The 17,866-nt window shown below is 38.9% G+C and overlaps 2 protein-coding genes across 2 annotated transcripts; both read right to left on the minus strand.

The window, feature by feature from the left end:
• Window positions 1–1,628: 1,628 nt before the first annotated feature.
• On the minus strand, window positions 1,629–4,351 carry LOC131331247 (uncharacterized). Its single transcript, XM_058365130.1, has 7 exons — window positions 4,089–4,351; window positions 3,910–3,963; window positions 3,695–3,826; window positions 3,104–3,212; window positions 2,768–2,809; window positions 2,620–2,676; window positions 1,629–2,314 (listed from the first exon to the last, which is right to left on the minus strand). Exons 1-7 carry the CDS (start codon window positions 4,229–4,231, stop codon window positions 1,748–1,750), a joined length of 1,104 nt encoding a protein of 367 aa, XP_058221113.1. The 5' UTR covers window positions 4,232–4,351; the 3' UTR covers window positions 1,629–1,747.
• Window positions 4,352–13,719: 9,368 nt separating this feature from the next.
• LOC131331248 (F-box protein At1g47056) lies at window positions 13,720–16,533 on the minus strand. Its single transcript, XM_058365131.1, has 2 exons — window positions 15,822–16,533; window positions 13,720–15,091 (listed from the first exon to the last, which is right to left on the minus strand). The coding sequence occupies exons 1-2, from the start codon at window positions 16,390–16,392 to the stop codon at window positions 14,019–14,021; spliced, it is 1,644 nt and encodes a 547-aa protein (XP_058221114.1). The 5' UTR covers window positions 16,393–16,533; the 3' UTR covers window positions 13,720–14,018.
• Between the last annotated feature and the right edge of the window lie 1,333 nt (window positions 16,534–17,866).

The following is a 17,866-nucleotide window of genomic DNA, read 5'->3' on the forward strand; positions in this document are numbered from 1 at the left end:
CATTGGTCGGTTTTTGTTTTTTGTTTTCCAAACAGATTTTGGGAATTCTGTTTATGCTACTGCGATTCCAATTATGTAACATTGGAAGTGTTAAGGAAATAGAATCCCGCATTGCTTGGGAGTGAAATGAGTGATCACTTAATAACATCTGAGACCTCTCCACTCATTGCCAATTGGTTTTGAGATGGATATAAAGTTTTCACATGGTATCAGAGCGGGGCCCGTTCCACCCCACATTTTAAAAATTAACAATCCACCATCAAAAAGGCTGTACGATGATAGGACCCAAAAGTGGCCACACGTGACAGACCTCAAATGCGGCTGCACGTGAGGGGGATATTAAGGAAATAGAATCCCGCATTGCTTGGGAGTGAAATGGGTGATCACTTAATAACATCTGGAACCTCTCTACTCATTACCAATTGGTTTTGAAATGAACATAAAGTTTTTACATTTAAGGCTTTTTTGTATAGAAAAATAATCCAAAAATTACTCTATTTCGGAAAAAGGATCCGGGCCGTCCATTGCTGTTTGGTTGAGATGCAATCTGAGGTGTCGGCCCTACACGCATGCTGTACAGCATGCACCCCGAATTCATGAAAAAGACGTTTAACTCTAGTAGGTGGAGAAATAAACTATGTGGAGGGCTACCGCACACGGCTTCCACTGTTCAACACAATGTCAAAATCAATGAGTTGGGAGGCAATAGATCCAAAGATCCGACCAAGAAAAACTTGTCAAAATCATTTAGGTGTCTGGGCTAGTTTATGCGTACCTCAACTAATCCTTCAAGGTCCAATCCTATTGCCCACTTACTGGAAGCTCAATTAAAGCCGAAGTATAGCTTAGTATGGGCTGGCCCCAAAGGAATTAATACTGTTTGGGAGGTTTTGAACTTGAGAACTTAGGAGGGAGCAAACTCCTAAGCCTTGACCACTAGACCGACCCTTGGAGGTTTAATGTGTTTCCTTATCGAAAGGCTTGAGAAACACTGATACAGAACAGTATGCTTTTGCAAAGGAGTAGTCTCTCTGTTCTACCCCTTGTCTTGTAGGGTAAGTGGGAACTGTTTTTGTCTCTTAAATCTTAACTATGTAAATAGCATGAATACCTCTACTAAGAGAACATATGTATAGATTAAGGTTTAAGGGTATCACAAACAAGTGAAGATGAAAATAGAAATCAGGCACATGGGATAGTTTTGTCTCTCGTCTAACCACACGACGTGTCTCTTGGCTCTAATTGTGTGGTGGACACGGGATTTGGGACACGAAACAGGAAAGATGGGGCCGAAGATTTGGTCTCAAATCTTGTTACCTCATAAATAAAACAACTATCTAGGGTCTATAAAATCCCGAAGTGTCAAAAATTTAGAACCAAAACACAAAGAGAGATGGATTGAAAAAGGAAGATGCTAAAACCAGTCCATTTGGACTTTAATTGAAGTTGGAAAGGTGAGGTGAAATGTTTGAAATGTGCAAAAGGTGCATTGAATTGTGCGGTTTTTTGTCATTTTCTTTTACTTATCGACATTCCTGTAAGTTTTCAATAGAATGATCCGTGTACAAATGTTACTGCATAATTGCATGGTTATTTGTATGGAATAAGTCACATTGCTGCAGAAATAGTGAGCTACCAACCAACCAACTAGCATACTCAAAAGTAACTAAATTCATCCAATTGACAAACCACTTTCCTAATTACATATGTTTTAGAGCACTCTGTCCTCTCTCAAAGGCCCCACCCCTTATTCCACACCCACCCAATCTCCCAAGCCTAATTGAGGCTTTAAGGAGTTGGGTTTTTCTTCTTGATCAGCTTCTAATACACCAGAAGCCTCCAATTTTATATCACCCTGTATTTGGCTTAATCCATCACCATTATCAACCTCAACATTTTGGCTTGTACTCTTGATCTCTATAGGGTGATACAATGGTGGCACAAAAGGTACCTTTGATAGAAGAGCTCCAAGAGTGCAAGGCATGTAGGGCAGGAGAGGTGGAATGGGCCAAACGGGCTGGGCTCCGGTGGCCCGGCCATTTTGTGGGCCGTTGTAGCCTAAGTTGAGGGCCTTACGCTGCGGCGGTGTATCGCCGCCGTCAAGTCTCTTTGTTCCACTCAAATGAGGCTTGCCATCAGATTCAAAACTCATGTTATTGGTGGGCTCAATAAACATGTGGGTGTTGTTGGGTTTGAAGGTATAGGGAGCTTGGACAGGGAGGTATGGTCTTTGCAAGGCATAGATTCCTGGCATGCTCTGGAGGTAGCTGAATTTCCTCTGTATGCTTATCACCAGATTGAAATCTTCAACAATCTAAAATGGAAAATAAACCAACAAAATGAATCTCCAAAAACAAAAGTTTTGTAACATGAGGGCCCATTTGTTTGACCAGATATGATTATCTTATAGCACTAACAATATACGGTATTTCACTAACAATATTTACTTGTGATTTTATCTCGTGTATAATCGCACAAAGTGGGATATACAATATATCCGGGGGGAGTGGTATTTTTAGTAATCCGGTGATATCTTATACAGTGAAATTATATATCCATTCACTATTAGTGTCGTCAAACAAATGGGCCTAAATGTATAGTAGATACGGAAAAAGAGACCTTATCAAACGAGCCAAGTTGGATTATGCCTTCTCTAACGGAAATGATGGCTATCGTCTGCCAAATGGAGGGAAAAAGTTGTAGTTAGTATTTCAGTGAAGTGGTGGAGAAAGGATTCTTGAAGGAGGTAGTTGAGATAGTGATGAACCTGAATTCCAGAATGGAACTGAAATTGCCATGCCCGTGGTTGCTGTTTATGTGATGAAGACATCCAAAGAGAGTTAGAAATCTAAGTTATCTAACCGTGTGTATCAACATTTCCACAACACTTCTCAGAAAATTATTGTTGCAAACAAGAAACACTCCCACATTGTTTTCATATCTAATTCAAATCTCGGTGGAACGGTTTTCGAGATTATGAAAACTTCTTGTTGACGTTTTTCCTAAAATGGGATTTTTCTCAAAAACAAGTTTCGAAATTTGTCAACCAGAAGGTATTTTGAAAAACTGATTCTGAAAGAACGAGCAAAGCGGGGAAAATTACCGCGTCAAGCGATACATTCCATGAGGAAATGAAGCTTGGATCATTTTCAGTTAGGCTATCTTTGAACACCCATTTGTGACTATTATCAGCTGCAACTTTCCCCACCAGTCTGCAGAAGATTACCAAACAAACTTGAGAAAGTTACCAAACACACCTAAGCTTGACTCTATTTAGCTTCTCTCACAATTTTCTTTCCAATACAAGAAAAAAAAGAGAGAAAAGAAACTAAGCAAGTCCACCGGTTAGTATTAAAATGTCGAAGTCATTTCTGACTTGGTATATATAATGTCAAAAAGCGAAAAAAAAAAAAAAAAAAGTATTGCAGCACCGATATGTGCCAGTTTGACACAATCTCGACGAATAACAGACCGTTGGATTATATTCATATTGCTTTTCACATCAATTGGCTTGAGTGATAGTGGCAGATTCGGCAAAGCCAAAGTTGCTGTCAAAATTTGGCTCTTAAGATGACTTTTTCCTTTCCTGATAGCAATTTCGTCTCACCGGTAAACAAAAGATTATGCTGAAAAGTCAGCCAAATTTGCTCTAATAGTAAGGTTTTATCCAATTACATAAGATTTGTTCAATTACCCTTCACCAAAACTGTAGACCTCATGAGACATTTTGAAGAAGATATCAGCTCCAAATCTTGCCTTCAAATTCCCACTTCCAGCTCTTCCGCATTCGCAAAAGTCACAATATCCATCTTCCCAAACAAGAATCCTGAAACCAAAAAAACCCAATTCAGCACACAACATTTGCTAAAACAGGACAAGGGCTTGTTTGGTTTGTTGAAATCGAATTACCAGTTTCTTTTGTTTCCCTTTGCACGGTCTAGAGCACCTCCTCCATAGTCCCACCTGCAATAAGCCAATGTCACGCATGACCATTATTTGACATGATTTTGGGAAGAAAACACGGTTAATTTTCTGTTGAATGACAAAAAAAAAGAGAGGCTCTATTTTGGTTCTTTATTTTTGCTTACTTTGGTGGAGGGTAGTTCCGGGGCAAGATCCTCCAAAAGACTGCATATACCCATTTGGAGGAGTTGGAAGAATCTGAAGATGTACATAGACTTCTGAGTGTGTGCTGTAACAGACAATTGAGCATGGGTAGTCCACCTTCCATACTCTGGAGAGAGAGAGAGAGAGAGAGAGCGGGGGGGGGGGGGGGGGCTAGACTTGGAGTGCCAAACACAATTAAAAGGAAAAGTCCCCCAACTCACCGGACCCGGGGGCTCTGCTGCCCAGGGAGGCGCAGCAGGCCCTACCCACTGTTTTAAACGTCGACATTTTGGTATAAAAAAAAATCCAAACCTTCCGTTACAAAATTTAATTATGACTCTTTAGAATAATATGATCAGAATAATAACATTTTTACAGCCATTCAAACGGAGTGAAAATTGGAGTACTTAATTTTTTAATATATAAATGGTCTCAAAAAAATGCTCAAATTTTCACTCCATTTGAATCGATGTAAAAATCTTATTATTTTGATCATATTATTCTAAAAGGTCGTAATTTATTTTTATCTCTAGGACTCTCATATTAAGTATATGCTTTTTATTTAGGACCTTGTCAAGCAGAAATGTGATTATGAGAGCCCTATAAACAAAAATTAATTATGACCCTTTAGAATAATATGATAAGAATAACAAAATTATTACACCGATTCAAACGGAGTGAAAATTTGAACACTTAAATTTTTTTAGACGGTTATATATTAAAAAATATGGTTAAAAAATTAAGTACTCTAATTTTCACTCCGCTTGAACCAGTACAAAAATATTATTCTGAGGGGGCCCACGCGGGAATGAACGACATCCAATGTGTGTAGGGTGCTTGATTTAAACACCCTATTTTTTGTGTATACGTGTATATACATGTATATGTCAAAAAATGAAGTGTTTGGATTGAGTACCTACGCACGTCGGATGCCGTTGATTCTTGCGTAAGCACACTCGGTTTTTTTTTTTTTAAATTTGTGGACGGCTCGGATTGGCCGTCCGGTGGTCGGAGATGGCCCGGCGCGACCGTTGGTGCATTTTCCCTACGCTATTGGTCGGTACCAATAGCAGTTCTCATCTTGCTTCTCCCTCCCTTGTCCCCTTCTCTCTCTCATCCCCTTAACACCCCCAGCAAACAAGCCCGGGTGTGTTCCACTTGCTAAACAAAAAGTCTAGACGCATAATCATCCAAACACAACAACTATTCACAACCTCTCACATATATGTGTGGTTCACACGCACGTAACCATCCAAACACAACAACCATCCACATACATGTGGGGCCACATGTATGTGAGAGGTTGTGGATGGTTGTTGTGTTTGGATAATTGTGTATGTAGCATTATTGATAAGTACTACTTAATTAAATGTAATATATTATGAGAGAATAACCTGTCTCGTAACTACTTTTTAACTTTGGAGATTTTTCTTGAAGGAATGGCTGTGTACACAATTCACTCCATTGCCGTACGCAATTCAGATTTCTGCATTCTTGCCCAATCCATCCATACATGTTAGATTTCATTTTCCCATCGAAGGGCCAGGGCATACTCTGTCATTGGCGACAATGTCGGCTGAGAAGACGACCACCCCTTCTTTTTTTTAAATTTTTTGGTTATGTTGTTATGCCGAATCTTTAAGATGGGTCTTTGTTTTGCACTTTTATGATTTATGAACTTGCTTGGGGCTATTCCGTTTAGATATATTACTAGTTTCTTTTTCTAGGAAATAAAAAAAGAAAACAACCCACTGCACTTACTTGAGCAAAAGTTGAAAAGTTGGGTGTTGACAAAGCTCCAACGAACTAATCGTAGCTCGGCTCATCTAGCTCTTATATGTATTGACCCGACTCGTTTGCAAAAGCTCGTTTAGTAGCCGAACACCCCGGCTTGACTCATTTGCCCTAGAAATTTTAGCCAACCAATGGAAATCTTTCGGAACAAGAAGGCAAGATACACAAATTTGTATATTAGGAAATCTGTGGTCCTCCCTCCACCAATATTTTTCATGAGTGGGAGAGCATTAGCAATGGGTTATTTGAAGGTGTGCCCCCATTTAAATGCAGAAAGGACTGTCTGGTTAAGTAATGGCCAATGGGGGAATAATTTCTTACCAAATAAAAGGAGTAATAATTAGTAGTACTAAACTGCAGCAGAGGGCGTTGGCCCAGATTTGAAACCCCAAGGTGAGGCAAGAAGAGCACCCCACGGCCCACATAGGAAGCACCTAAAGAGACTTGACAGCTAGCTGCAAAATGGCATCTAAAAGGACATCCATAGCATGGCCCTCCCCTCCAATTATAGGTTCCTTTGCCTTCCTTATCTCATGAGATAGGACACCCTAATGACAAACCATTTTGTTTTGTGTTGTCGTGTCATGTTCGTGTTCTTGTTGAGAAAAGACCAATCTTAACTCCCGTTAACTTTGTTTGATGTTTAGCCGTGTAACAAATTCTCGCACCCCCTCCTATATTTGAAGCTGCAAATTGTAGGGGCAAATTGGCATCTAAAAGGAAATATCCTTGACATGGCCCTTCCCTCCAACTATAGGGCCCCCCCTTGCCTTCCTTATCTCATGAGATAGGACATCCTAAAAGCAACCATCCCCATTGGTGCATTCTTATTCCAACATCTCATTTGCTAGCTCCATTAATGTTATCTGCCTTCCTCTGCTGCACCCATGGGGAAACACTACGCCCTTTCAAAAGGAAAAACCACCTCCAAGGCGGAGCCACTCCAGACCAACACCTGCATGGTAAATCCCAAATATGTGGGTTTTCATAGGCTGATTGTTCTGATCTGAGCATTTTGAGGCCCATAGGTGTTTGAGCTTGGCCGTTTAGAGCTGAATGTAAAATTTGGGTATTTTAGACCCATAGGGGATGGGCTTCAGTGTTTTTAGGTGGGCTTCGTCCCAAAGGGTGTTCTTGATTGACTTCTTGCAATCATAGATTTAGGTTTCGGATTGAGCAGATATTGTTCTTTGAGCATGATACTATTTTCCTTACTCCTATTAGTCTTGTTTTCTTACTCCTATTAGTTTTCTAACAACAAGATTAATGAAAAATTCCAAATGTGTTCATGTAAAAGCACTTTCATGCAACAAAATTAAAAAATAATGCACGAAAGTATTATATATTTTAGTTTTGATAAATTACACGATTTTTCAAAAACAACTGAAATACACTATCTTTCAAAAAGAATTAAAATTATGGAGCGGATGGAGTATTTTTCTTTATTGAACGGTTTCACTTGGAAGAAGTAAATTCCAACTTAAAAATCTTCTCAGTTCCAAAATAAAAACTTCAAAAAATCTTCACAACTTTGTTAACAAAAAAGGTATATATCCCTAGTACAATAGGGAATCACGTTCCTGTTCCTAATACCAACTTACATTTGCAACATATCCGCATTTTATTACTCCTATATCAAATATCAATACCCTCTGGTAGTTTATGAAAAGGGACAAGGGACTAATAGCACAATCACAAGTCACAAACCATCGAACCATATAGAGTTAATAGCGAATTATCCGTGCCTACGGCTAGAGACAAATCCAAGAATTCTCTCTGGTAGGGGCACCAAGATCCACTGACCCCACAAACAAAAATCGATAATCAACCACAATAATATAAAACTATACTTCATTGTAAAAGACAAAATATTTCCTCTTGAAGTACTTCCATATGCAACTCACAGTTATCCCTGTTGAGTTTCGTATCTTGAAAGTGTTTGCATGATTGTTTCACTAGGAATTACAGTACATCAAAAACATCTGTCTCTGTGTACCACCAAGCTTGGAAACAAGAATTTCAATTAGCTACCTACAAGGAATTGACTGGGGGCACGTGCCCCATACTAAATCCGTCCCTGATTATGGCACTATCTACCCCGATTAGAATTCACCTTTTGAATCTTGCTAGTGCCTGAAACACTAAATCAAACGGCCTGTCAAATCAATTTTCTCATTAGAGAGATGGGGCAAGAACGGATTCTTGAAAGCTAAGGTTTGAGGTCGACGATTCAACCTTGAAACCAAACAAGAGGGAAACTTCTGCAATGTCAGGAGAGAGGGGACTTCTCGGTGGCACAAAAGAGAATTACTTGAGAGATAAAACTCAAACATATTGTAGGTACAACTAAGCCCAACCCATCTACCAATTTATAGACCCCGGCAAAAACAATTCAACTACCTACGGATAAATGGAATGCCTACAGTATTTTCGGACATAATGATGTGAAATAGTAAGCCTTGTTGAAAAAAGAAAGAAACCATATTGTATTGAAAAGGCCCAGCAATGAGCAAAACTGAAACATGGTTCACCAAAATATATATTTTTTGATTGGCAACAAAATTTATTTTATTAAACTCGACAAAAGGTACATTGGAGAGAAACCGTATGCTAAGCCCAGAAGATGGACAAAGTAGAAGGCAAAGTTTAGCAAAAGTACATTCAGCGAAGTACTGAAAAGGAAGAGGAAGAGGACGATTAAAAGTAAGCTGAAATAAACCAATCTCAGCATGCATAGCGAGATAATTAACAAACTTGATAGATCAGAATCAGAGTTCCATCAGCATAAGCAGCAAACAGCACATCCATAGCAGTGGCATCAGCATAATCAGCAAGCAGCAATCAGCAACATCAACAGCAGCATTAATACGGTAAAATACAGCAGACGTTAAGGCCAGAGTAAGGTTAGAGGCCTTGATCAGAGTATAGTCATCAGCAGGAGGGACACCTAACACATTTGGGGTAGGGATCACAAAGAGAGGTTGAAACCAGCAGTAGGAGGAGTCTTCATCAGCTTTGCACCACCTTGAAGTCTAAGTCGGATTAGGCAACAAGCAGCAGCAGCAGCACATCCAAACCAGAAGCAAACATAAGCATATTTCCAATAGAGAGATGGGATTCCATAATAAGCATATATGGGTAGAGACACCATCATACCATAGAGAAGCAAATTAGCAGTAGAAATACACTCCTCAACATAGAGCAGAAATGTACACCATCAGCATCAAAGATCTTCACAGCAACCAAGTTAAATTGATGAGGCAGCAGAATCAATATGTTGTACCTCAAAAGGCAGTGTTAACCACTACTCTTCCACATGAGGGATCACCAGACACGACAAGGACTCAAACACAAAGACAAAGGGGAAGCCCAGAATACTCAAACTACACCTCAAGACTGAAAGACAAACACTACCCAGGACTGGGGCATATCCACTCACCACCCTCAAAGTGAGACAATTCAAATCAAAATCAGCAAAATACAAAATACCATGTCTAAACATGTACACATCCAACTATTGGTACATACATTTCAAGTGACTTAGTGACCATTATTATTGAATATCTCAATTGACTTTATAAGGTACAGAGCTAACAACAATATAGCACTATTCCTTTCTCTATTAAACTCATGAGGGCTTCTCTTCCTCCTATCATTGAACTCGATGATCACCCATGAATTTTCTTATGAAAGTCAGTAAGAGTCTGAAGGAAGCAGAGAGTATGGGGTGGAGGGAAAGGCAACACTCTTGCAGCAATTTACATCTAATTCAATTCATAACTCCCTAGTGTGCTTTTCTTATGAACACACACACACCCCCCCCCAATATCAAACCCATGCAATTATGCATACAAAGCATACCGACATCAGTACTACACTACTACTCCCATTGTCCCAAATTTTTGGACCCCTACGAAAAGACATGCAATTTTGAGATAAAAAAAATTACTTCCGCGCATATTTTTTAAAATTTCTTTGCACCATATTAAAGAGCTCATGAAGTACCTTAATTCGGTGTAAAGAAACTTAAAAATGACACTTGAAAGTACTTTATTTTTCAATCCAAAAATTGCACGACAAATCGTAGGGGGTGGGCAATATGGGACAGAGGGAGTACGAGTTTAGGACTCATCGACCTAATCAAAATTCATCTAACTTCATAAACCGAATTCATCCCAATATCCACCAGTGTCAATGCATTGCCACAAACCAAAAAGTGAAACATTAAACAAATGAAAAATATTTCTGCAAATTTGGATTAGGTCTTTGAGAAGCAACAAAATAGGGCTAACAAAGACAGAAAAGAGGGCAAAGAAATCCTCGTGAATACACGTATTAAAAATAATGAATTATAGTAATATACAAATTCTACTCACAAGATATTTATCAACAAAGTCTACCCCATAATTTATATATCCACTTTGCATTAAAAACAACCAACCCGTACCAGTATGGCATAAAAATTGGAAAGAACAGTAAAGAACTGGTGGATATGATATTAAGAGGAGCGTGCAGATTACCAGATTTGATACTCAACCATAAATGAAGCAAATTAGTTGCAGGGTAAACAATCTCTGTGGTTGCGCTGTATTGCAGCTTCTGAGCCAATCAAAGATGTGAGGATGCATCAAGAAAACCCACAAATCTAAACCACAGAGTCTTTCCAAAGTCAATCACAATAAAAATTAGAAGAGAGATAAGAAATCTGACCCTATTAGCAAACACATAGTGAGCAGACCAACATGTCAAATAGGGAAAAAGAATATAAAGATCAGATATACAAATAAAAGGTATAGATAAAAAAGATACCTCCCATATGCGAGCTGCGAGCTAGGTTTGAACAAAGGGTAGATGGCCCCAAGGGCAGACCTTAAGACGATGATGTGGGGTGGTGCTGGTTTGGAGTGGCGGTCTTGAGTTGGTTTACATGGGAGAGCAGAGAGGGGGGGATGGGAATGGGGGACCTTCGTGTGTGTGTGTGTGTGTGTGAGAGAGAGAGAGAGAGTAAAGAAGAGTTCTAATTGCTGATGGGTTTGAAATTTGCCTTCATTATTGTGTTTTGGGAAGCCGGATCTCCAGGTTTATAACAGTACGGTGGCACTTGTGCAATATGTTCCAAAAATGTGGGCACTTTACTCAAAGGAGGAGAATGAGCCCCAACCATTGGATAAGTGAATCCTGGCTATTGCAACGACTTCTGTGGGGTCCACACCCTTCTGTTTTGTATAGACTAACGAATTACCCATGCCTACGGCACTCCAAAGAGAAAATCCTTATACATGTTTATAACACTACTTAACTAAATCTAAACACAAATAAAAGGTTACAGTTAAATACTCCGAACCAATATCATATGAAAAGTAATTTTCCTGAAGCAGCTAAATAAACAAATACACTAAAGGATGCAACAAACATGAGTCCTCGCTTGACGTCAAAGAAGGTACTGATCCCACTGCTACTTGAATCAGTTCAGCCTAATTGATTCCTCAACTAATCAATATACAAGGATGGGTCTGGCAAACTTGCACAAAACATAAGATGATGAAAAAAGATACAAAATGTGCATTTCAATGTTGTTAACAATACTATAATTCTCTCGTACAACAGCAAAACAACAGATTACATAGAAATCATTCACGCAGAGCCCTACTTTACATGTTCAAATTCAAAGCTTCCATGGCAAGAGCTGATACACATCCATTAGCCTCTCTCCGAATCTAATGTACTTCCTTGGCTATGCCAGGGACTCAGAGGCTGATATTTTGTCATAGCTCCTCCAATATTTGGCTGTTCATATTCCTCTATTTCCTTCAGAAACTTCTAAAAAAGTGAAAAACAGGGTTTTGATGAAATGAGTCATCCAAAAGGCCACCTAAAAATATAGTGGTTAGCCAACTGTAAAAGCTGTGGACACAATGTAAAAGCAATAGAAAATACTTTAGAAATGAAGGAGAAAACACATTTTCCAAAATCTTTATTTTGCTCCATTCCAGCTTGACCACGGACAATACCACTAAATGCAAATCATACCCAACAGCCGTATTATGATTACCATGCTTCGATTTTTCAGAACAAAGGAGTAAAAGACTTGGTAATAAAACAAACAATATGTCAATATTAATCAATCATTAATTTTATGAATCAAAAAAGAATGTTCAGCTCTTTCAGGGAATACTTTTCTCCGTCATATGAGGAGTTAAGCCTTTTTGGGTCTGTTACGGTCTTTATTTGGAGTGCTTAATGACACAAATTCATCCTAATAACGAATCCAACTTGATCTTTAAGCCATCATCAACGACCATTACCAAAGAAAAGCATTCAGTGTTCCCATCTGGCTTTCCCTATCAAACTAAAGATCCCATACGATGCACAAACCTTAGAATCCAAATCGATTGTACTAACAACCTTATAACCAAGTACACAGAAAGGAAAATAACCAAATACTGTATTTGAATGCAATAGCACCCATGTTTAATTTGGGAGAGGAATTTCATTTAACTATTTCAACGTTTGAATGCAATAGCACCCATGTTAAATTTGGGAAAGGAATTTCATTTAATTCTTTCAACGCAGAAGACAAAAAGTAAACAAAAAATCCTGTATATGTGAATTATTGATATTGAGGTGCTTCATGACCATTGTTCTTCGTTTACTTCCACCAGACTGAATCGCAAATGAACGAAAAAAGGAAGCAAGATCAGTAGACCATTTTAAACAAAAGAGAACAGAGATCACCAATTCAGTCAATCATGTTCATATGAGAAACCAAGAAATGTCACACCTTCTAGGTTTCAAACCTTAAGCCAAATTTGATAATGGCATCTTCAAAAGAAACTACTAAAGCCAATAGTCTTAGTTATAGTAGTTGAAAGCATACCTTCTGAATCTGAGCTGAATAAAGCATCTGTAGAAGAAGAATGGGCAAACCCCAATGAAAGCATTGTTATTGCAGAAAGCAACTGTAAGTCCGTAACAACTTTCTAACTCGATCAACTTCTAAACCACTGTCCCTTTGGGGACATCAGATAAACTTGGAAGTTCCAAACCGCTGAGCAAAATATGACGTGTCCAATATAAGCAAGGACGTGGGCTGAACTTGAATGCAACAACAAAGGTTTAATCACCACTGCTGGCACCCCAATAGACAAGTGAGTTTGTTAGGGCATGCGTAAATTTAGGTGAGTGTGGCTTTTCACAAGTGTAGCTTTCTACACGCACACATGGTCACAGAAGATAAGAAGTGAATAACCCAGTGTCCCAGTCACATGCTTGAGTACTGAATTTGTCTACCCATAGACAGCAAGGCAAAATAGAATAAACCAGAATGCTCGACACTGGAAAACGCTAAGCAACTCAGTCTTGCCCATCAAAAGGTCGAATCAAATTCTCAATCAAGATTCCAAAACAATCATAGGCAAAAAAACAATTTTAATTTGGAACTATCCCAACTTTCAAAGAGGGAGCACTTGTCTCTTCGTATGAATCTCTGTGACCATCCAGAGATATCATAATCAGAGGCCTGCTAATTAAGTGCCATGGTTAGATATTTAATAATCAATTCAGTCAATGGAAACACCATATCAATTGCAACCTTGTTGGGTGGCTCAATGAAGTTTATGAACCTCACAATTAGATTACTCCCTTTAAGGACCCAGTACCAGAGAAACCTCAGCAGCATGCCAAGTTTTCAAAATATGTAAATTCGTTGGCATGTGAGTATTGTATAAGCTACATTAGTAATCAAATAATCAGGTGCCAGTAATGGAAAACTATACACCAAACCACGCTTCCATGTGAAAGAAAAATCAAGAGACAAACTTATGGCATATCCACTCGAGTCTGCTGTTATAAACTAATGTTGGAAAGACTGTCAAATCAATAAGTACAATTTCTTTTTCCTGTTGATATGATAAGAAAACAGGGACATTGCAATAACCACACTGAAACATAAAGATTTGAAATCACGCCCAAGCCCAAGCCCAAGGTCCCAACAGTGAAAATTAAATGTAGAAGACAATACAAAGCACACAAGAATACAACGAAGATTGAAACAGGTAAATATAATGCAAAATGATGTAAATGTTTCAGTTCCCCCAGATTCAAGTTAGTCTCCTTCTTTAATTATGGCGGGAACTGCTGGTAAAGCTTGACCACCTTCTGAAAGTACAAACCACTAAGTTCCTCCCTGCAGTGAGGCCTAATCTTGCCTTGAATGACATTGATCGACCAGCGCCGCTCAATGCAGCGTTAGCCCCACCACCACCATCTTGGGCAGCCACTGGTGGGGGTGGCATTTCCAAACCATTTTCGTGGGCATTACTATCACTAGCACTCGCATCCTGATGGTCATTCTCACCGGTGTCCAAATTGACTGCCAGAGATCCCCTACTTGTCCTTAACCAATCTGCACCTTCACAAGTCACTCCCCTGCACTTCTTCACCTTCACCTTCACCAAATTAGGGCAACCGCGTGCCAGTGCTTCCATACCATGATTGGATACAGGACAACTCTTTATACAAAGCTTCTTCAATGTTATGCATTTAGCAGCAATACAAGAAATCTCCACATCACCTACGGTCTCACTTCCACACAATGCCAACCGTTCTAGGTTTTGGCAATTCGCAGCTATTAACTCCAAACTTAATCTGGTCGGATTTATACCAATTAGGACAAGTTCTTGAAGATTTGGGCAGTGTTTAGCAACAGCAATTAGACCATCATCGCCTATCCGATTCGTCTTCCATCCATCAATGTGAATCTTACGCAACAGCTTGCAGTTCTCTGCGACCGCCTTAAGCCCCAAATTTGTGCATTCAGGGGTCTTCACAAGGTTCAGGATTTCAAGATACATACAATTAGATATTGCCGTGACCCCGGTATCGCTAACCTGAAGCCTCTCGAGATGAATTTCAACCATACCTGTTACTCGACTGGCGATTAGCTTTAGAAGAGTATCCCAATCACCGGAGCACCTGAAAATCTTTAAAGTTCTTAAATTTTTTGAACCGATGATTAGAGGACCAAAACACTGACCATTGTAAAGCTCCTTCAGGCATATAGTTTTGAGAGATGTTGCTGCGACACCGGGCCTAACCGGCTCTGCTGCCGGCTCTCCGTCCGTGAGGCCATGGAGCCGCTTCACCGATAGCTCTTCTAGCGACGAGCAGGTATCGAGAACAGCATTCATACCTGATTCAGAAAAGCATATCAAAATGAAGCAAACAGCTTGGAAAAAACCATAAGCAACAAGACAAAAAAGGAACTTTTGCTCAATTCCTGCCAATCAAACCCAAAACAAACCTGAAAGGAAAATGCAATTAGAAACTATTTCTAATTCTTTTAATTCTCGATAACCAATAAACTAACTTATCAATAGGTGCGATTTCTTATCATTTTTTGCATTCCCTCTCATGCCATCTTTTTACTTTTAACTGTTGATTTAGTGATCCTACTACTTCATCGCCGAACTACTGCTAACCAAACCATAACAAAGCCAGGAGGAAAATGACCAATTACAAACTATTTCTAATTTCTTATTCTTGATGACCAATAAGGCAATAAACCATCAATAAGCGCCAGCTTTTAGCATTTTCTTTTTCTAATGATTCACTCAATCCCTCTCAAAGTGATCCTTCTACTCTAAAATGTCGATCGAGTGATCCTATTTACTTTTTTCTTTTCTCAGGTGTCCGGGACAGCTTACGTTGTCCCTTACGCGCAACTAGCGCAACTAATCCACCGCCCACTGTCGGGGTTTCAATTATAGCCAGAGCAAAGCTCGATCCTATTTACTTTCTCGCTGAATTACTGCTAATCAAAATCATACGACCTAAAATGAAAAAACTTTTACAAACTACTACTAATTTTTAATGACTGAAAAAAAAAAAAAAAACTAATCAGAATCAACTCAAAACAAAACCTTTGGCCCCAAACGTGCACGATCCACAGGACAGCTTCTTCAACCCCTTACAATTCCTCGCAAACACCGCCAAACCGGCGTCGGTAAGTTCACGGCAAGCACGTAGCTTCAAACGAGTGAGGTTCCGGCAATGACGCGAGATAAGTACGAGACCGTCGTCGCCGATACTCGTACACTTCCGATCGCATTTCAAAGCGAGTTTCGTCACCGCATCGAACCGGGCGAAGAGGTAAGGAACCGCAGAGAGCAGATCGGAGCGGGCGTGGAGGGAGAGGCGGTGGCGGCTCTGTCCCTCGACCCGGAGCCACCGGCGGCAGACGAGGGAGCACCGTTTCCGGTCGCCGGAGGAGAGGGACTGGAAGACGCAGGCCAGGCACTCGTCGGGGAGGGTCGAGATGTGGTCATCATCGGAGGATACTACACGATCTGTGATGAGATCGTGAGGTGGTGGTGGTGAGTTGGCCTGGTCGTCGTGCATCGGCGGCGGCGGGGAGATCAGGACCGTTGGTTTGAGTTTGGATTTGGAGGAGTGGTCGGGAGCGGCGGCGGGAGTGGAAGGTGCTTGGCCCATCCACGGCGGCGACCGGGTCACGATCTGTGGACCTGGGGAGACCTCGGATTGTCCTCTCAGGTTCCTGTGTTCAGTTGTAAGAAAGGTTCCGATGTTATCTGGTTTCTCAGATGCGGACTTGAAACGGGAATTAATTTGGTTTTTTTTTTTATGGAGAGAGACGGAGAGAAATAAGAATAATGATCGAAAATGAAATAACGAATGAAAAGTAATACTTGAAAGTAAAAATAATAAGTATTTTTTGAGTTTGAATTATTTTTTTCAAAAAAGAAACCAAGCAAGTCTCTCTCAAAATATATTTGCTCGGTTCATGAAAGAAAGACTGAAAAAATAAGTACTGTGATTTTTCGCTTGACCCAAAAAAAAAAAAAAAGTAATAAGTCCTGTACAACAAGAAAATTTCAAAAATTTAATAGGTATCAATGAAAAGGTTTTTAGAATAAAAAGTGAGTTCTTTTGATTTACAAATTTTTTAAAATTTTTGTTTGATAAAATATATTATGGTAGACTTAAAAATTCATCCTCAGACCTCATTTTACGTAAGTATTTATCCCGGTCATTTTGACCAGTTATATTTTCATCCTTTTAAATGGTCAATTACCTATCTTACATTTTTAATAATATATTCATATATATTTTATTAAATTGACTTCCTAAATTAGCGGAATTCAACCATTTTTTAATTTAGTAGGATTCAATCATTTCCCACTTTAGTGGGATTCAATCTCAATAATTACGGGAGATAATTACGAAAGATGATTTTAAAACTTAAAAGATTCGTAATAACCAAATTTCACCGATTTACATTCGAAAATCTTATTTATTTTTTCATTTATAGCATGTACTATCATGAAACGTTTTGGAACATAGTGGATTGACCATGTTTTTATTTATTGCAAAATTACTATAAAAAATTATTTCAGAGCATATACAATATTCAAACTGACCATGTTTTTCATGGTTAATTTATCATGAAAAACAATAAACCAAAATCATGATTTCTCGGCGAGATAATTTTTGCAATTCTCTTTTTCATAAATGCATTCAAAATTTATATTTTAGTACTTGCGTTGTGTGTAAATTTAAGTACTGAATGATAAATTTTAGGGTGAATTTATAAAGAAAATAGTACTAGCTTGCAAAAATTATTACCTCAGGGAATGGCAGATCAAAAATTCAATACAGGGCGATGCTATTTTAGTTACAACTTGAAAATTTTTTACAAAGTCAAGCACGATATTATTCTCTTTGTTACTGTCGACTTTCGAGTGATATAAAAATGCTTATTGTGCTATTTCTTCATATTAAAGGAGGTACTATTACAATTCTTTATAAAATCTCCAATTGACCATTTATTTCTTCAAAATCATTCTCCATATTTTCAAAATAAATAATGCAGGCTCTCCAATCATTTTCACATCCTTGCTTCAAAATTAAGAATCAATTTTGATTTTTCTTTTATATTTATGCAATA

The sequence above is a fragment of the Rhododendron vialii genome, chromosome 6a (assembly GCF_030253575.1).
Source record: "Rhododendron vialii isolate Sample 1 chromosome 6a, ASM3025357v1".
NCBI lineage: Eukaryota > Viridiplantae > Streptophyta > Magnoliopsida > Ericales > Ericaceae > Rhododendron > Rhododendron vialii.

Excerpts from the sequence above, each read along its gene's own strand:
- LOC131331247 (XM_058365130.1), bottom strand. The coding sequence starts at position 4,231 with ATGGAAGGTGGACTACCCATGCTCAATTGTCTGTTACAGCACACACTC. Across the intron at positions 3,827-3,909 it reads AAGGGAAACAAAAGAAACTG|GATTCTTGTTTGGGAAGATG; the intron begins GTAATTCGATTT and ends TTTTGGTTTCAG. Across the intron at positions 2,677-2,767 it reads AGTTCCATTCTGGAATTCAG|ACGATAGCCATCATTTCCGT; the intron begins GTTCATCACTAT and ends TCCATTTGGCAG.
- LOC131331248 (XM_058365131.1), bottom strand. The coding sequence starts at position 16,392 with ATGGGCCAAGCACCTTCCACTCCCGCCGCCGCTCCCGACCACTCCTCC. Across the intron at positions 15,092-15,821 it reads GTGCACGTTTGGGGCCAAAG|GTATGAATGCTGTTCTCGAT; the intron begins GTTTTGTTTTGA and ends TTTCTGAATCAG.